We start from the raw sequence: 18,107 nt of genomic DNA, 5'->3' as shown, positions 1-18,107 counted from the left end.
CCCTTTTTCCAAAAATCCATATCAATAATTTAAAAAAATCGAAAAATATTGAAAAACATGTTCTCGCAAATAATTCACCTTCCGAAACTTTTAATTTTCACAATGAGACGAATGAAAATGATAAAAATATCCATTTCCGTATTGAGGGCGCTATTCCGGATATGAATTTTCCGGAAGTTGTACATAAAAAGCGCCATCTATCAATTTTTAAAATGTAAACTGGGCCAATATCTGAATTAGCGTGCTTGAATTCGCTCACTCCGGAATTGGGTATTGGGTCGAACGAATCACAACACACAAAAATAATGTCAGAAAATCAAAATTCGATAAATTCGAACGAATTAGAGGCAAACATGGGCGAAATTCCGGCAGATAATACGCGAAAAAGTGCGGAGCAAGGCGACTCGAATCTCACAACAACCACAAATAATCAAAATATCCTCGTAAACGGGAATGCTGATCCAAGTAAGTGTCTCTTGTCACGCAAAAACTTGTTTTTATTTTTTCCTTTCTTTTTTTTCAGCGACACAAACTCTCGATGGCGTCTTTCGAACACGCGAAGAGAATCCCTTTTCGTTCAAACATTTCCTCAAACGAGACAACAACAATCCAGGCGCTTCAGCTGCTGCTGCTGCTTCAACAACGACGACTTCGACGACAAATTCCACGACGACGACGAACAACATCTGCCATAGTCGAAGTAGTACGTCGATTCTGAATGGAGACACCTTAACTCCCTCGAAATCTGCCACTACGTCTTCGCTAAATCAGAATCAACATACAGGCGCGCGACCAAAGATCCCGCAATTTCAGTCGGTGCATGCTCTGGGGACAGGAGGCGAGTCGAAAATGAAGCGTTCGCCGCGATTTCCATCATTTGACTCGCAATCAAGTCTTTCGGAGTTGTCAGATGAGCGTTCCAGCATGTTTCATAGTCGAAGTAACAGCTCTTTTAATTCAGATTATCCGGTTCAGAGATCATTTTCGAATTACGACATCGAGAGCCCGACAACGGAAAGTCCGAAATACGACAGAAAAGTGAATAGTATTCAACAAAATGCGTCGCCAAGTCATCCGCATCACAATTATACAGGACGAGGAAGTTCCTCCGAAGCAAATCGATCAACGGCAAATCGACACATGGGTACGTCGGAGTTTTCCGCTGCCTTGCCCGACTTTGTGCAAGATCATCTCGTCATGGAACAATGGTATCATGGCTTAAGTAACAGTCCCAAAAGTCATTCGCCCGTTTCTGTGGATTTTGAACATTTGCCCGATTTCACGATAAATAATTTGGCGGATGGGCAAAATGTTTCCTCGAATCGCAGTAACATCGCCTACGTCGATCTGAGTAATAATTTGCCTCTCGATCTGAATTCGAGTCCCAATCATTCGAATAATCGATCACGTTCAGCGAGAAATCCTTCGCCAATTATCCCGTTAGACTTGCCACGACAAAATAACGACGTGCGAAGGGAACAACCGCCGCCAGATTTGCCTCCGGACATCACAGAAGGACAACGAGGCGCTTTCGGATACGGAAGTCATTCCGACATGAACCGCGATCAGTCAACCGATAAAATCCAAACACTCCCGGATTTCTTGTCAGATGGTCCCATTCACTCTTCCGGGCGATTAGCTGACGTTACGCAAGATACGCCGCACTTTAATTCCCCCGATGATCCGCTAACGGCGACAATTTCGCGTCTTCAAGCCGACAACGATCGACTGAGAAACGAATTAGACGATTGTCGGCAAATTATTGTCAATCAAACGTGTCGCATAAGTGAGCTCGAACATTTGCTGATCGAAGAGCAACGAGCAAGACAAGCGGAAAGTAACTCGCAGGCGAGTTCGTCAACAGAAAGTAGTAATAGTAGTTTAGTTGCCAAGCTGAAGCAGCAAATTAAGCAAATGAGCGGGGAGATGCAGGCGTTGAGGAGGGAAAATGAAGCGTTGAAACGTGAAGAAGGCGCTGTGGGAGGCGCAGGTTTCCAGAGGCAAAGAGGAATCTCACGATCGAGTCAATTGTCGCGAGAATTGAGACTCGCAGCAACCACCGCAGAAAGTAATTTAAGGTAAAATTTCAAAAATTCATTAATTTTTTTTGTCAAAAACTGACTAAAAAATATATTTAAAAAAAATTAAAATTAAATATTTTTATATTTTGCTCATTTTTTTGACCGAATTTTGATTTTTTTTTTATTTTCAAATTTTTACAAATTTTAAAAAATTAAGAAATTATGAAAAAAATAGGTATAAACCTATAAAATGAATTTTAAAAATTAAATGTTTGTTAAAACTTACTAAAATTATAAAAAAATAATTTATTGCTTTAATTAATTTTTCATGCTCAATTTTGAAAAAAAGATTACAAAAAAAAAAGTTAAAAAATTATTATTTAAAATGTTTTGAAAATTTTTTAATCTTTGAATTTCAAATTTTTAAAATTATTACATAAAATTTTTTTTCCTTAATAATTATTCAAAATTATAAAATTCTAAATTTATTAAAATTTTAACAAAATTTTCAAAAAAGAAATTACGAAAAAAAATTATAAATTTTTATTTCATTTAAAATTATTCAAAATAGTAAAATTCTAAAACTTTTTAAATAAGAAAAAAAAAAATTTAAAGAAATTAACAAAAAAAAAAAAATATAAAAAAATATGCGAAGAAATTTTCTTCAAATTCAATTAATTATAAAATTATTTAAAATATTTTTTTTTTAATTTTTTTTTAATTAAATTTTTAAATTAAAAATTCTTAAAAATATTTTTAATCAATTTTAATAAAATTTTCTATTTTTTTTAGACAATTATTATCCGGTGTGGAAAACTTACGACTTATGGCAGCTAATATAGAGACGATGGACCACCTTTCCGACACAGTAGATGACTTCCTCTCCGATCAAGATGACGACGACGATCGCTTTAAAGGTCCCGCTCTATAAAAACTTATTTAACTTTATTTTCTCATTTTGGTAAAAAGTGACTCAAAACAAACAAAAAAAGACAATGTTAGATTTACTGTGCAATATATAGAAAATTAATAAGAAAACTCTCATCAATGAATGGTATTAAAAAAATGAAGCTAATGCAAATACAGCGAGAGACTGAACCGATATTTTTTGATGTCATAAAATTCGACTTTAATATTTATGTAAAAAGTAACAAAAAAATATCAGCTTTTACACGGATAACAGTTGAAATAATTCCTATCACAAAAAAAGTGTTTAAAATATATGGAAAAAAATGCTTGCTAGATACACATAAAATTACTAATTATTATAAAAAAATGTATTAGATTACACACGTCCTCTTAGCACTCGTCTGCTAATATTAGATAGCTTTGATACTAAAAAAAAAACATAAATCTAACTAAAAAATATATATATATTAAATATTATATTATACATGAAAGAAAAGGAAAAAAAATATGTATCAAAATCTTCCTATCCTTACATATATATTATTCATGCTGCTTCGTGCTATTTATTTGTTCCATATTTATTTCTGCTAAATTATAAAAAAAAATATAAATATTAAAAAAAAAGTTGGAAGAAAATTACTGCAAATCGCTTTTTGTGTCTTTTAACGTTGTTGCCGTCATCACTTTCATAGCGATATAATTTTTTGTGTACAAATTTATTTATTTATTATCATTATATTTTATTGTGATAGTCTTAAAAAAACATGTATGATATAAGTTTTATCCTTACTTAAATAAAAAAAATTGTTTAAAATAATATTATTTTAAAAAATTAACAAACAAAATGAATTCAATTTTAAAATTATTTTTTTTTTATATTAGTTAACAAATTATTATCATTAAAAATATTATTTCTCAAACCAAAATAGAAACTAAAAAAAATATTATAAAGAAAAAAAAATCTGAGAAAAGAAATAAATTACAAGAAAAAAAAATTAAAAATGTATTTTATTTACTTACTTTTTTTATTATTAAAAATTTATCTTCAAAAAAAAATTTAAAAAAAAAATATTTTTTTATTTTATGGAGCATCCTTTATTATTATTAATTAATTATATTATTTGTTCTTTTATTTAATATATATTTTTTTAATCTGTCACATTGATCAATTTTTTTACATTTTTATTAAATTTTAACTTAAATAAAAGAAAGAAATTGATCTGATGGAATTTTAGCTCAACAATTTTCAGCTTACTATTTATTGAGGAAGCGTGCTTAGACAATCTTAACAACTATCAGAGGTAAATACATTTTTTTTGATGAAAAAAGCGAAAAATAATTTAGAAAAAAATAAATAAATATTTTTTTAATGCCAAAAGTTGGACGAGTAGATTTGGCAGTTTATAAAATTTTAAGACACAGAAAAGTAGCAGAAAAATATCATAAATGCAATGTTGGAGGATAAATATTTTATTTTTTTATTTATTTATTTATAATTATAAGTTTGATCATTTTTTATTTAAATTAATGACCAATCACAAAAGTAATGAGAAAGCTTTGACATTTTTTTTAAAGATAGTAGTATACTTACAGAATAAAATTAAAAACTATTTATTTTAATTTAAAAATCTTGCCGATTTTATAGTAGTGATTTTTTTTTTAAATATATATATTTTTATATAATTTGTAATAATAATTATAATTTTAATTGTTCTCTGATTTTACGGCAATTTTCAACTTTATAAATTAATTAAAATTATTTAAAGTGCATTATTATTATTTTATATTTATTTATTTATATTTAAGAGCTATTTTTATGTATTTTTTGTTACAGTTGATTTTTTTCTTTTATTTTTATAAAGACTTGAGTAGCAAATTTTAATATATATTTTCTCTGTTTGAGATTTGTAAAAGTCAGCGCAGATGGTGTAAAAATTGATTTCGCGCTTAATATGTTTAAATTTCGCTTAGACTATTTCTTGACGTGATAAAAATATCGATTTATTTTTACACAGGATACAGTGTGTTTTCGGGACTATTTTTGATGAACTTTTTTATTTTTTGGCGATCTTGTACTCTAGATAATTGTGCATTTGAGTTTGCGTTTTTTGCTGGGTTTCTTCTGAGCTTCTTGCTTGGTTTCCGTCTTCCGTGATCGTATCTCGCGCATTAGATCAAAGAATACCTAAAAACATCATAAAAAAATATTTTTTTTATCAAAAATGTTTTTTTTATTGTTGCGAGAGATAATTCTTACCTTATCCACGCATTCCCTTGTTTTTGCGGATGTCTCAACGTACGGCACTCCCCATGCTTGGGCACGTGATTGACATTCGGCTAACGGTACCTTGCGTCGCGAATTCAAATCACATTTATTACCAACTAATAGAAATGGTATGTTTTCATCGTTTTTTACACGCAATATTTGTTCCCTTTTGTGTGTTGAAGTTGGTGTGGTTCGATAAATAAAAAATAGAAAAAAAACGTTTTTGTTAATTATTTCAATTTTCTGTTACAAGAAAAATAAACAAGTGACGAATAATTAAAACTATCTATCTATTAAAAAAAAGGCATTGACCTCATTAACATTTTGACCCAACTTTTGTTAATCAAGTCAACGATCGCATGACAATATCTAATAATTTTTGTCTTAAATATCCGTTTTTTGACTTATTTTATTTTTTTTTCGTTTGAAGGACACGCATGGCTTACCTGAATTCTTGAGTTGCCTGAAAACTCTCGTCGTCCGTTATTGAGAACACGCATAAAAATCCCTCTCCGCTACGAAAATAATTATCTCTAATGGCAGCATAATCTTCCTGACCCGCTGTATCTAGAATATCAATTTGTACTTCTTCGCCGTCCAAAACAACCTGTTGAAAGAAAAAAAAATGTTAAAAATTTATTAATTTATTTGAATTATTTAATTTTTTCTAAAAATATTATTAAAATTTTTAAATTATTTAATTTAAATTTTTTTAATTTTCATATTTTTTAAATTTTCTAAATTTATTTAAATAAATAAAAATTTAAAAAAAATACCTATAAATAAAAATAAAAAATCTAAATTAAAATAATTAAAAAATTTAATTAAAAAAATTAATAAAAATAAAAATTTGATTTTTTTAAAAAATATTTTTAAAATTTTTGAAAAATAAAATATTTTTTTTAAATTAAATTATTATTTTAAAATTTTAAAAAAAATTAATTAAAAAATTTAAAAAATATTTTAAAATTATTTATTTATTTTTTTAAATAAAAAATATTACAAATAAATTTAAAAAAAAAATAAAAAAAATTCATGGTCGTCCTTCAATTTTCTTCCAATAAATAAAAAAAGAACAAGAAAAAGTAGGTGACAAAAGGATATGGCTTCCCGTATCACGTGAATCGACAATTTTAGATTACATTCCTAATGCTATTAGTGGTAAGAAGTTCAACTAACTTAAATTTATTTAGACAACGCCACGCCGCGATGCATCCGAGGTGAAACGTTCAATAAACATTTAATGTTTTTCACTGACAACTTTTTTTTTCCTTCAAATTACACTCAATTAAGTTATATTGACACTTTTAATAGAAGGGTTCAAATATTGATTTTTTGTCCTTATGCAAAAGGGGTTCAATGTTTATTTTTATTTTGTGTCTCTGACAACACACTTTTTTATTGACAAGTTCCGATTGCGAGCTTCTTCCTGACATTTCAGCGGTTACCGAAAATATAAAATGACCTCATAAAGAAGTCTTTCTTATTTTTTTAATTTTTTACGAAATAACATGCAATTAACATACAAAGAAATCTATTCAGCTGTTTGTTTGAGATTTTTATCGAGTGACAACTAACCATGAAATTAGCGAAATAAGTGTTAATGTATTCTGTGGTTCTTGCTAATAATCGATGTGATGTAATATTGTTATCACTTATCTTTATGGTTGAGTGATTGCAAAAAAAAAAAATATCACGTGATTTTTTTTGTTGCTTATTTTTAGACAGAAATTATTTAATTTTAATTTTTTGTCTATTATAAATATTAATTTATTTTTAACTCAAGAAATTATTTTTAAAAAAATGTTAAATAAAGAAAATTTTAATTAAAAAATAAAGTTAATTAATTAATTAAAATTTAAATAAATTATAATAATTTTTTTTTGAATAATTTCGGAAATAATTTTGTACTTCGATTATTTTTTTATAATATAAATTAATTTGAATTAATTAATTTATTTTTTATTCAAAATTTTCTTCGTTTAATTTTTTTTTAAATATTATGTTTCTATAAAAAAATAAAATTTTTTAAAATTTATTAAAACAATTTTATATTTTTATTTATAGGTACGTTAAAAAATTTTTTACAAGTAATTTCTAAATTAAAAAAAAATCATTGAAAAATAATTAAAAAAAAAACAAAAAATGAAATGAAAAAATTTATTTTATTTAATTAATAATTTTAATAAAAATAACAATTAATTAAATTATTAATATTTTTTTTAAATAAAAAATTAAATAAATTTTTTTTACAATTTTAATTAAATAAATATTAAATTATAAATTAAATAAAAAATAAATTAAATTTTTATTTTGAAATTTTTTACAAGATATCAGTTCTTTGCCATTTAAAGATGTTAACAAATAACATATATGACACATATCATCATTAAATGTGCAGTTACTTTGAATCTGTGACATTCTACCGGTTTCTACATTTTTCTGACTTCTCAACATTACTCAACACATTAAAACTGCAAAATGTTGCAGTAAACATAATATTACAAATTCTTCGAGAAATATCTTAGCAACGAGATTACTCGCAAAAATTCCGTAAATCCGTAAGTGAAAACGAGAAACAATACAAAATTTTTCTACTATTTACTTAAAGAAGACATACGAATGTGCCGACTGAAATATTCAAATAACAACAAACAGAAATTGGCTAGAAATAGAACTCATCAATAAGCAGTAGGTTGTTGTCACGATGAATAGTAAGCACTTCTTTATTAAAATATTCGCTCAAATTGAACAGATTCCAGACTCGAGCGTGCCGAATGTTATTTAGGTCGGAAATAATTTCAGAACTTTTTTTTTGGCAAGAATTCGAATTTATTGTGTTTTTTATGGCTTGACATATCTTGCGACAAAAAAAGATTTTCTTACCTTTTTGCGATAACTGTCGGCTTTTGTTGGTTCATAATCCTCCACGAACTCGTCATACATGAATTGCAAGGTGAGGGCGGATTTTCCAACGCCGCCACTGCCGACCATGATCACTTTATGAAGAGCTGGTCCGTTCGTTGGTTTGTTTACCATTTTGTTACTTGTTGTTGTTGTTTTGTTGTGTTAAATGCAAAAGTTACAATTTATTTCTAAGAGATTGAATTCGCTGTGGTATACAATAGTATTATTATTACATGCACTTTATTTGTGTTTTGTTTGTATACTTCTGTTTTTTCTGTAAAAAAATAAAACAATCTTTTGAATTTTTCACGGTAAAAATCATCCACAGACACGTATGAACGTTTATATTTAATAAAATGTACGTAACAACCACAAATTTGTTGAATTAACAAGTGAAGTCGATTGTAGTATGTTTTTTATAAAAGTTTTTAATTAATTTTTTATCAATTAAAAAATTTTTAAAAAATATTATAAATTAAATATTGATAAAAAAATATTTTTTAACTTTAAAAGTTATAATTTTTTAATAAAATTTTTATTCTTTATTATATATTTTTTTTACTTGAATTTTTAAAAATAAAAAAAAATTATAGGTAATGAATTAAAAAAAATTCAATTGAATAAATTTAAAAAAATTGAAAAAATAATAATAAAAGAAATTACAAAATTTAAAAGTTAAAAAATTATTTATAAAAAAACATTAGAATTGAAATATTTTTTTTAAATTAAAATTTTCAACTATATGTTGGATAGTAAAATTAAAAAATTTACTTAACGAAGAAAATTATTTAATTTAAAAAAGTCAATTCAAATTATTAAAATTAAAATATAAAAAATTTAAAATAAAAAAATATTTAATTTTAATTATTTAAAAATAATTTAAAATTATTTTATTAATAATAAAAATTTAAAAATAAAAATTAATAATAAAAATAATTAATATTTAAATAAATAATTTAAAAATAATTATTTTAAAAAATTTTTTCAATTAAAAAATTTATTTTTATTTAATTTTTTAAATATTTTTAAAAAATTATTTTTATGGAATAATTTTTATTTTTAAGTTTTATTATTAAAAAAATTATTATTTAATTAATTAAATTTTTTTTCTTTACAAAATTATTTTCTTAAATCTTCTTTTTTATTTTAAAAATTATTTAAATTCGAAAGTTTTTTTTCATACTTTTTTTTTTCTTGAAATCTTAATTTTTTTAATACAAAAATATTTTTGGATTATAATATCAAAAAATTAATAAAAAATGCGATAAAAACAATGTAGAATATAAAAAAATACCCAACAATATAACAGTACTTGATAAAATATTCAATGAAAGTGTATTCGTTCGCAATTAATTTAATATATTGGTTAGTAGAGCACATGCGGAATGTCTGAGTGAGAAAATATGTGTCTTTAATAACTAAAAGCAGCTATCTCCAACGAGACGAATCAAAAAGATCATATATAATTAAAAGAAAAATATACGCGAGCACCTTGTAATTATATTTTTTACCATTTGTTTACAAAACAAAAGAACGTAACTGCTTAAGATCATCACTCAAACATTTCCTATTCTTGTGCGATACTGTTTTTTTTTTATTTTGTTGCTATAATTAGACCAGTCGACAGTAATTCTCTTTTTTTTTGCATACAGCTCGATTAAATACATTTCAATTGTTTTTCGATGGTCAGAGAGAACGTTTCTCTATTGATTGGAATTCTCAAGCGTATCGAGTTAAAAAGTTATTGCAGGGTTATTGTGGTCATTAAAAATTAAAAATAAAGATTGATTAGAACACATGTGCCAGCAAGGCATAAAATATTTAGCGTAATTGTTTAAAAAATGCTATAATTTTTTTTTTGACGTGATTCTTGACGTGACTTCATCATCTTATGGAATTTTTTTTTTATTTTTTTTTCAAGTAGTTACTATTTACTCATCGAACATGAATCATCCTTATCAGCAGTTTCCTTTGGAATTATGTCATTATTTTTTTTTAAATAATTTTTTTTCAGTTACAAAAAAAAAATTCAAACAATAAAAAAAAATTTAAGACGAAAAAAAAACATAAAGAGAGCAAACAATTCTCACGCTTTGTTATTTGAATACCCCTGTCTTTCTTTCTTACAGCAACACTGTCAAGTATTGTTGCGAGTAACTTAATGCATTGGTTAACTGTGTTCACGTCATAAAATAGAGACTAACTAAATTTTCGGTTCGCACCCATATTTTGCAGCACTTTTTGACTATGTATCAATTGTTTAATTGCTAGATAAGAAAATTTTTTACTGTTATTTTTTTTTAATGAAAGGTTATTGACCTTTGTGCGCTTTAACCTTTCAAATTAAAATTATTTCTTCTTCTCCTTCTTCTAACATTTTTTTTTTTCTAATCATCATGTCATCATCGTGTCCATTCCATAATTCACCTCCTACAATTTTTCGCACAATTCACACACAAATTCCAATTTTTTTTGTCAAAGTCACTTTTTTTGTTGTTGTAGTAGACACATAATTATTATAATATTATTAATCCATTGACTGTGTGTTGAGTGAGTCATATATACACGTATCAACATACATTTATCAAATAAATATCGAAGCTGTGTTGATATAAGATTACATTTATAGGCAAATATTTTGTTTGATGATTTTTTTGATAAATTTGCTGATTCAAGCGGATTTTCTGAGGAATTTAGTCACTTTGCGAACAACTTTTCTTCGTAAAAAATTGAAATTTTATAATTTTTTTGGGCGTTTATTTAGCGTCCCATTTAATTTTTAATTATTTTGTGGTTGTTACGACATTTTGCACGAGTCACGGTTTGTTTTTTGATAATTCTGGGAAATTTCTTACGTTTCACGATATTTTTTTGAATTATTTTGCACTCCGATCAATTAAATTTAAATAAAAATACGGAGCATTTCTCAAAATTAAATTCAAAACTCTCGCTCTCGTCTTCTAAACTGAAAAATTGCCACATATTAATTCAAGTTTTTTGTCTTCGTGATGATTCAAGCGTTAACAGGGGTGTAATGGGATAGGGTGAAAAAATTGGGGGATTGTAAAAATTTATTTTATTGGTTTATGAGTTAAAAGGAAAAAGTTTTTTAATTTTTTAAAAAGAAAATTTTCATTAAGTTACGGACCTGAAATATTATATTGGATTTCCCAATGTATATTTTGAAATTTTTACGGTTTTCGCTTGAATATGAAGAAGAGTTTGTATTTCGGAGGTTGAACTTAAGGTATCGTAAGCGACGTAACATAACTTAATGTGTTGTTTATTATTCCGTTGAGAATTTTTCTTGATTTTCTTGAACATGTTTCATATTCATTGAAATTTTGTTAGAAATTTTAATTTTTTCATACCAACTGAGTCTTGTTTATAGAAAGATATTCTAATATTGGTCTTAACCTATTATTGCTTCTTAATTCATATGGTTGCAATCCTCATATTCTCTCCAATTTATATTTTTTGTTGCTTTTTGAACGCAAATTGGCTGAAAAATAAATGTTTTGTTAAAAATTTAATATGAATATAATAATATTTAATTTTATTATTATTTTATGGCCCAATAATAATTAAATTATAATTTAAAAAATATATAAAAATAATAAAGAAATGTTATTATAATCAAATTATTATAAAATATACAACTTCAATTCAAAATAGCTAAATAATGATAAAATAATTTAATAAAAAATTGTTATTCATAATTTATTCATTTTTAGGTATAATAGATATATTAATGTTATAAATTAATGTTATTATTTATAATAATTAATATTACTTATTAAATTTTAAAGAACTTGAAAAATATTTTTTTTTTCATTTAATACTAAATATTATTATTAATATTATTTTTAAAATATTTAATTTCAATTAATGCTAAAGATTTGTTTAAAATATATTTTTTTTTATGTTTCATTAAATTTTGTATATTTAATTTTTTTTTTATTAATTTTATTTAAATTATTATTTTTTTTATTTTAAAGAGCTCGAAAAATATGTTTATTGATTTTATCAATTTTATTTTTATTATTTTAAAAATATTATAAGAAATTTAGGAAAATATTTAATTTAAATGTTTATTTTATTTATATTTTAAAATAAATTTTAAAATGTTTATTAATTAATAATTTTATTTTCAATTATTTTAAAAATATATTTAAAATTAATAATTTATATATTAATTTTTATATTAATATATTTTAATACTATTTTATTATTTTGCATCGAATTATTTAAAAAAAAAATAATGAAATATAAATTATAATAATAATTAATTAAATAATTAATAAATAAATAAAAAATTATTTAGATACATTTAAATATTTCATTATTTTGCTTCAAAATTACTATTAAAAACATTTTTTATTAGTTAAAAAAAAGTTTTAATAAAAAAACACAACATTAAGATAGCAAATTTTTTTTGTGAGTAAATAAAAATTTAAATAAATAAAATTAAAAGAGACACATAATGAATGTCAATGCAATGCATACTTACCTCTCTACATAAGAACGTGCAATGTGTCTAATCTACAAGTGTTTTTCTCAAAATATAAAATCTGTTTTTCTCATCAGCTTCTCAGTAGTTTTTCGAATTTCACTGCATTAGGTTCTCTAGAAGAAAATGTAGAGCAGCAAAAAAATAGTTTGTAGTTTAATTGTCGGGTAGTAGTTGAAAAAAAAAAAAAAAAGCACAAAATCATTAGTTATGAATTTAAATAGTAATTGTCGATCCTGCCTCCGTGCAGACGACTTATTCATGATCTCAATATTTGATATGTATAAAAATTATTCCATGCTGCGGTTGTTGAAAGATGTGACTGGCTTGATGGTACGAAAAATGCTTTTCCTGAAAAAAAAAGAATAAAAAAAATGTGTGAAATATTTTACAGTTTAGTGAAAGTGATGGTCTTCCGCAGTACATTTGCATGGTTTGTGCACAAAAGTTCGTTGACGCCTTCGAGATTCGACAGCTATTTATAAAATCGGATGCATATTTGCGCGAACAGCTTCTCGCACCGTTGCTCGACCACGAGGATAACGTTTTAAACTCCGTGCTCGAAAATGGCGAGATCCAGGTCATCAATCTCGATAGTTTGGTTTTATCCGGGGATTGTTCCGTGCCCGTTTCCGACTTTGGCGACTTTAAGGATACGACTTTTACGTTTTTCGATGAAAATGTTTTGGTTGAAGCTCTAAAGGCGCCCGTTGAAGGCAGTTTGAGCGAAGTTGCAAAGCAGCAACATGAACTTTCGACTGCTTTGAACGAAAATTCTGAGAAAAATGTCGAAGTTCAGTTAGTTGTGACAGCGGAGGATGACGAAGCGATGTGCAAGGAGATGGATCCGGGTGATAGTTTTAAGAAAAAAAATAAAAAAGAGACAAAAAATGTGGAAAAAACGAAAGTTGTGAGTGACGAGGCGAAGGAATTTATCAAAAATAACCAGAAAGAAGACAAATTTTATTGTCTTCATTGCAGCAAAGTGTTTCCCAATCAAATTTCGTATCGCCGACATCGGAACTACCATAAATTAGCCAAAACCAAATGTCCGCTTTGCACGAGATCCTTTACGCACAAGAGCAATTTGAAGCGTCACATGTTGCTGCACAAAGGAGCTCGTCTCGTCTGCGATCGATGCGAAAAAAAATTCAACGAGCCCGTTTTGCTGTACGAACATTTGAAGTTGCATCGCGTCGAAGATGCCTCGCGCGACAGTTACGTCATGAAATGCAACCTTTGCGGCAACGAGACTTGTTCTTACGCCATTTTCACGAATCACATGCGAACCGTTCATGGCGTCACGGAGAAAGTCAAGCCTTTTGTTTGTAAAATTTGCGATTTGCGGTTCACGTCGAAGCAGGGCATGTTCCGGCACATTGACAACATTCACGAAAATAATCGGCGAAATTTGCGGAATCGCGATAAAAATTACTTGTGCAACGATTGCGGCAAATCTTTTCACACGAATTTCCATCTCGAGGTGCACATCCGCTCGCATACGGGCGTCAAGCCGTACAATTGTCAGGTATGTAACAAGAATTTTTCGCAACTCTCCGGGCTCAAGATGCACACGTACATCCATACGGGCGAGAAAAAGTACTCGTGCGAGGTGTGCGGCAAGCGATTTACGCAATTTGGGCATGTGAAGGAACATTTGCTCATTCATACGGACGAGAAACCCTTTCAATGTCAAATTTGTAATCATTCGTTTCGGATTCGGGGCAACCTTAATGCGCACATGCAAACGCATCTCGGCAAGAAACATTTCGAGTGCAATTATTGCAACAAGAAATTTTTGTACAACACAAAGTTGAAAAATCATATGGAAAAGACACATTTAATTAAGCAACCACCTGTGCCTATTAAAATAGCTTTTGATGCGGATACATGAAAAAATTCTTTTTAATATTTTTTCGCTTCATATTTTTTGTTGTGCGAAAATTTTTTTTGACATAAGTGAGACACGTGTTTGCAAAAAAATAAACAACAAAAGAATTTCAATGGAAAAATTTTAAAGAAAAATATTTTTTTTTTCAATTTTTCGTTTTTATGATCGCTCCAAATAAAACTCAAAAATTAAACTCCATGTTTTATTATTGAATATAAGAAATTAAAATTTAAAATTAATAATTATGGTATTTTTATTAAATTTTAATAATAAATTTTATTAAAATATTTTTTTGTATTTAAATTAATAATTTTTCTGATGAAAAAAATAAAATATTTATTTATTATTTTATTTTTAATTATTAATTAATTAATTTTTTATTTTAATTATTTTTGAAAAAAAAATTTTTTCATATAATTTTATTAATGAAGTTTTGATGAAATTTAAAAAAAATAGTTAAAAAAAATAAATCATAAATTATCAATTAAATATTAATATTATAATAATATATTAAAAAATTTGTAATAAATAGAAAAAAAATATTTTAAAAGGAAAGTAAAAAAATATTTTTTATATTTTAATGTTATTATATTATAAATTAATTATTATATAAAATTATGATATACTTAATAAATTTTATTCAAAAAAAAAAATAATAATAATAATAATAATACCTAATGATAAATTAAAAAATAATTAAAATTTTATTATTATTAATTTTTATTTAAATAGTAATTTTTCATGAAAATTTCTACTTAAACTTTTTTTTGAGGCATAATTATTTTTTTTTTAATTTTAAACATAATTATTGAGTTTCATTTGGAGCGACTTTATTATGAATAATATAAGTATATAATAAACCAAAATCCATCCCACAGAAATGACACTTAATAGTTTAAATATTCTAGAATATGTAAGACAATAAAATAAATAACAATTAAAAAGTCACACTATATATAATGCGTAATTGAAAGGACCATTAAATATTAAATTAATAAAATTATCATGTTTTCTATTGTTTTAAATAATAACAATTGTTTCACTAAATAATTTTCCTAACACTTTTTCGAACAAAAACAGGTGGGTTTGAAATTAATATATTTAAACATTACAATCACAAACCTGAAAATTTTCATTAAATATCGTTTAATGTTGTATAAAAAAGAAAATATTAAAAATCTTACCTTGAAAAAATATAACAAAAAAAAATTATTATTTTTTGATGATTTATTGTTGTATTAAATCTTTATTATTATATTAATAATAATATTAGTACTAATATTTTTTATTATTATTATCATTTAATGATCAATTTTAGTTAGCATTCTATAAATTCTGATACTGGTCATTTTTTTTCTACAATTTTTTTTCGCCATATCACTTGCTGCTTATATCATATATAATCGTGAGACAAGAAAACATCAAGATATAAGATAAAATAATACTTTATATCGTCGTATGTTTTATTTATTTAGGGGAATAATAATTTTATATTTTTGTGTTGATGTTCTCGTTTTTTTTTTGATAACCATTGTGCAAAATATTTATTTTATACCTAAATGTATGCTAACACCTGAGACAACAAAATTTCTGTCTCTTTTCCAATTTTCTTCCATTCATGTTTTTAATTTTTCTTCATGAAATGTGTATAATAGAACATTCATATATAATATATATGTTAAATGTTTATAATATACATTTAAATCAAGCATTTTTCAAATTAATAGAGCATTTTGTGTGAGACATTTTATCCTATTTATATAATGAGTAATGAGTAAATATATATATGTTGTTAGGTTTATTTTATATATTTTGCCTGTGTTTGTTTCAAAAATGTTTCTTTTTCCGAATATTTTTCTATTTGTTAATGATTAAGTTTGATTTGTATCTTTCACACTTATAAAATGTGACTTTAAATAGTTTTTTTTTTGCAACGTGATGACGATCTACTTAATAAAATTTAAAAAAAAAATCAGGGCTGTTAAATATTATTTTATTAATTTTTTAGTTTTAACTAAAGTTTTATTTTAAATATTAATAAATTTTAAAAAATTTACATAAAAATAAAAAATAAAATTTTATAAATAATTTTTCCTCGCGAAAAATATATATTTTTTATATAAAATAAAAAAAAAATAAAATATTATTTTTATTTAATTATAAATTATTTATTTATTATAAAAATAAGAAAAAAAATTAATTTTTAATATTTTAAAATAAAATAAAAAAAAAATAATATTTTTTTTTCATTTAATCATTTATTTTTACAAAAAAAAATAATAAAATCACAAAAAATATTAAAATATTTTTATTAATATTTTTAATTAAGAATAATAAATTTATTTAAAAAAATTTTAACAGCCCTGTAAAAAAACAAGCGGAACATGAATCGTTAGCACAATTAATTAAAGGACTTGAAGTCATTGAAATTTTATCATTTATTTTTTTGTGTAACAATTATTGCAAACCAAAAAATCAGATAGACTCAAACAATGTGTCGCTTTTAATTTAAATCGGTTCGGTGTCTCTACTGTTTGTCGTCTATCTCCTTAAAAATTCGTTTTTTTCTTCTAAATTTTTTTTATATCAACAATTGCAATGAATAATGAGCAAAAGATTCTGTTCGCTACTATGTAGTATATGGTTGTGCCAAATTTTTTGTAAATATAATTTATGTAATTTGTAGCTTGTAATTACAGTGAACTGTATAAATAAGAAGGTAGATATGAGTCAACCCAGACACAATAGATTTTTGATATTATTATAAAAAACTAGAAAATACTTGGGATGAAAAAGAGCGTGAATTCTCTTTGATTTTTTTTTTTGCATTTTCATTCCGCTGCTGCACTTTTTCTTCGTATTTCTCTAATAAAAATGTAATAATAAGAAAATTAAACAATTTGTAAATAAATAAATAAATAGTATTAAATATATTAAGGGTGGGCTGTCTGTCTCGTATTAAATATATTTTTTAAAGAAAATCGCCGAGATTTATTTTGAAAAGTTAAAAATTGATTGTATTGTCTCGGCTACGAGTATTTAATATGCGTGTGAAACACTATAACTTTAAAGACATGAGGCGTATAATCTATTTGTCAGGCTGGCCCATTCTTGCTCACAAAATAATTATTTTCACGAAAAATATTATTTTAAAAAATTCACATTTAAAGCACAAAATATTTTTTTTTTGACCTTTTGATTTTTTTTCGTGTGTTCCTTCAATGTTGCGAAGACCTACAAATATATTTAACTACAAAAATTAATACTTTTCCTTCGGATGTGCTTCTTGAAAACTTACTTTGCTAACATATAGTGATATTTTTCCCTCTTTTTTTATTAAATTCTTATTGTCATAATGATAGTGTGTTGATATTCATGAGTGAATTATTACTTTTTTTGATGAGTGTGGGTGAGTTTTATGATATGTGAAAACTTTTGCGAATAAATTATTTGAACATACAATAAAGTTTAGACAAAAATAGAGGAAAAGTGCCTAAAAATTGTCAAAGTGAATATTCAAAAGTGTGTGCAAAAATCGGACAATTAAAACGTGTGTGAGAAAAAATTCAATTGATTTTTTTTTTTGAAAATGTTAAAAAGAAA

The 18,107-nt window shown here is 25.1% G+C and overlaps 3 protein-coding genes across 3 annotated transcripts; 2 read left to right on the top strand and 1 right to left on the bottom strand.

Annotated features, from left to right (window-relative positions):
* Positions 1-288: 288 nt before the first annotated feature.
* On the top strand, positions 289-3,356 carry LOC134838152 (serine-rich adhesin for platelets). The gene is made up of 3 exons (XM_063853623.1): positions 289-465; positions 524-2,078; positions 2,814-3,356. The coding sequence occupies exons 1-3, from the start codon at positions 306-308 to the stop codon at positions 2,950-2,952; spliced, it is 1,854 nt and encodes a 617-aa protein (XP_063709693.1). The 5' UTR covers positions 289-305; the 3' UTR covers positions 2,953-3,356.
* Positions 3,357-4,670: 1,314 nt separating this feature from the next.
* LOC134836724 (ras-related protein Ral-a) lies at positions 4,671-11,056 on the bottom strand. Its single transcript, XM_063851927.1, has 5 exons — positions 10,959-11,056; positions 8,083-8,377; positions 5,643-5,803; positions 5,188-5,362; positions 4,671-5,115 (listed from the first exon to the last, which is right to left on the bottom strand). Exons 2-5 carry the CDS (start codon positions 8,233-8,235, stop codon positions 5,008-5,010), a joined length of 597 nt encoding a protein of 198 aa, XP_063707997.1. The 5' UTR covers positions 8,236-8,377; positions 10,959-11,056; the 3' UTR covers positions 4,671-5,007.
* On the top strand, positions 9,489-14,507 carry LOC134827612 (zinc finger protein 501-like). The gene is made up of 3 exons (XM_063840343.1): positions 9,489-9,496; positions 11,323-11,355; positions 13,019-14,507. Exons 1-3 carry the CDS (start codon positions 9,489-9,491, stop codon positions 14,505-14,507), a joined length of 1,530 nt encoding a protein of 509 aa, XP_063696413.1.
* Positions 14,508-18,107: the final 3,600 nt, after the last annotated feature.

Source organism: Culicoides brevitarsis, chromosome 1, assembly GCF_036172545.1.
Source record: "Culicoides brevitarsis isolate CSIRO-B50_1 chromosome 1, AGI_CSIRO_Cbre_v1, whole genome shotgun sequence".
Taxonomy (NCBI): domain Eukaryota; kingdom Metazoa; phylum Arthropoda; class Insecta; order Diptera; family Ceratopogonidae; genus Culicoides; species Culicoides brevitarsis.
The sequence above is the reverse complement of the archived record's forward strand: the minus strand, read 5'-3'. Positions and strand labels throughout refer to the sequence as shown.

What these genes read in the sequence shown, in the direction of transcription:
- LOC134838152 (XM_063853623.1), top strand. Translation starts at nt 306, where the DNA reads ATGTCAGAAAATCAAAATTCGATAAATTCGAACGAATTAGAGGCAAAC. An exon ending in AAACGGGAATGCTGATCCAA is followed by an intron (nt 466 to 523) that starts GTAAGTGTCTCT and finishes CTTTTTTTTCAG; the next exon opens with CGACACAAACTCTCGATGGC. An exon ending in ACCGCAGAAAGTAATTTAAG is followed by an intron (nt 2,079 to 2,813) that starts GTAAAATTTCAA and finishes TATTTTTTTTAG; the next exon opens with ACAATTATTATCCGGTGTGG.
- LOC134836724 (XM_063851927.1), bottom strand. Translation starts at nt 8,235, where the DNA reads ATGGTAAACAAACCAACGAACGGACCAGCTCTTCATAAAGTGATCATG. An exon ending in CCGACAGTTATCGCAAAAAG is followed by an intron (nt 5,804 to 8,082) that starts GTAAGAAAATCT and finishes TTCTTTCAACAG; the next exon opens with GTTGTTTTGGACGGCGAAGA. An exon ending in CAGGCAACTCAAGAATTCAG is followed by an intron (nt 5,363 to 5,642) that starts GTAAGCCATGCG and finishes AACACACAAAAG; the next exon opens with GGAACAAATATTGCGTGTAA.
- LOC134827612 (XM_063840343.1), top strand. An exon ending in GAGGTTGAACTTAAGGTATC is followed by an intron (nt 11,356 to 13,018) that starts GTAAGCGACGTA and finishes GTTTAGTGAAAG; the next exon opens with TGATGGTCTTCCGCAGTACA.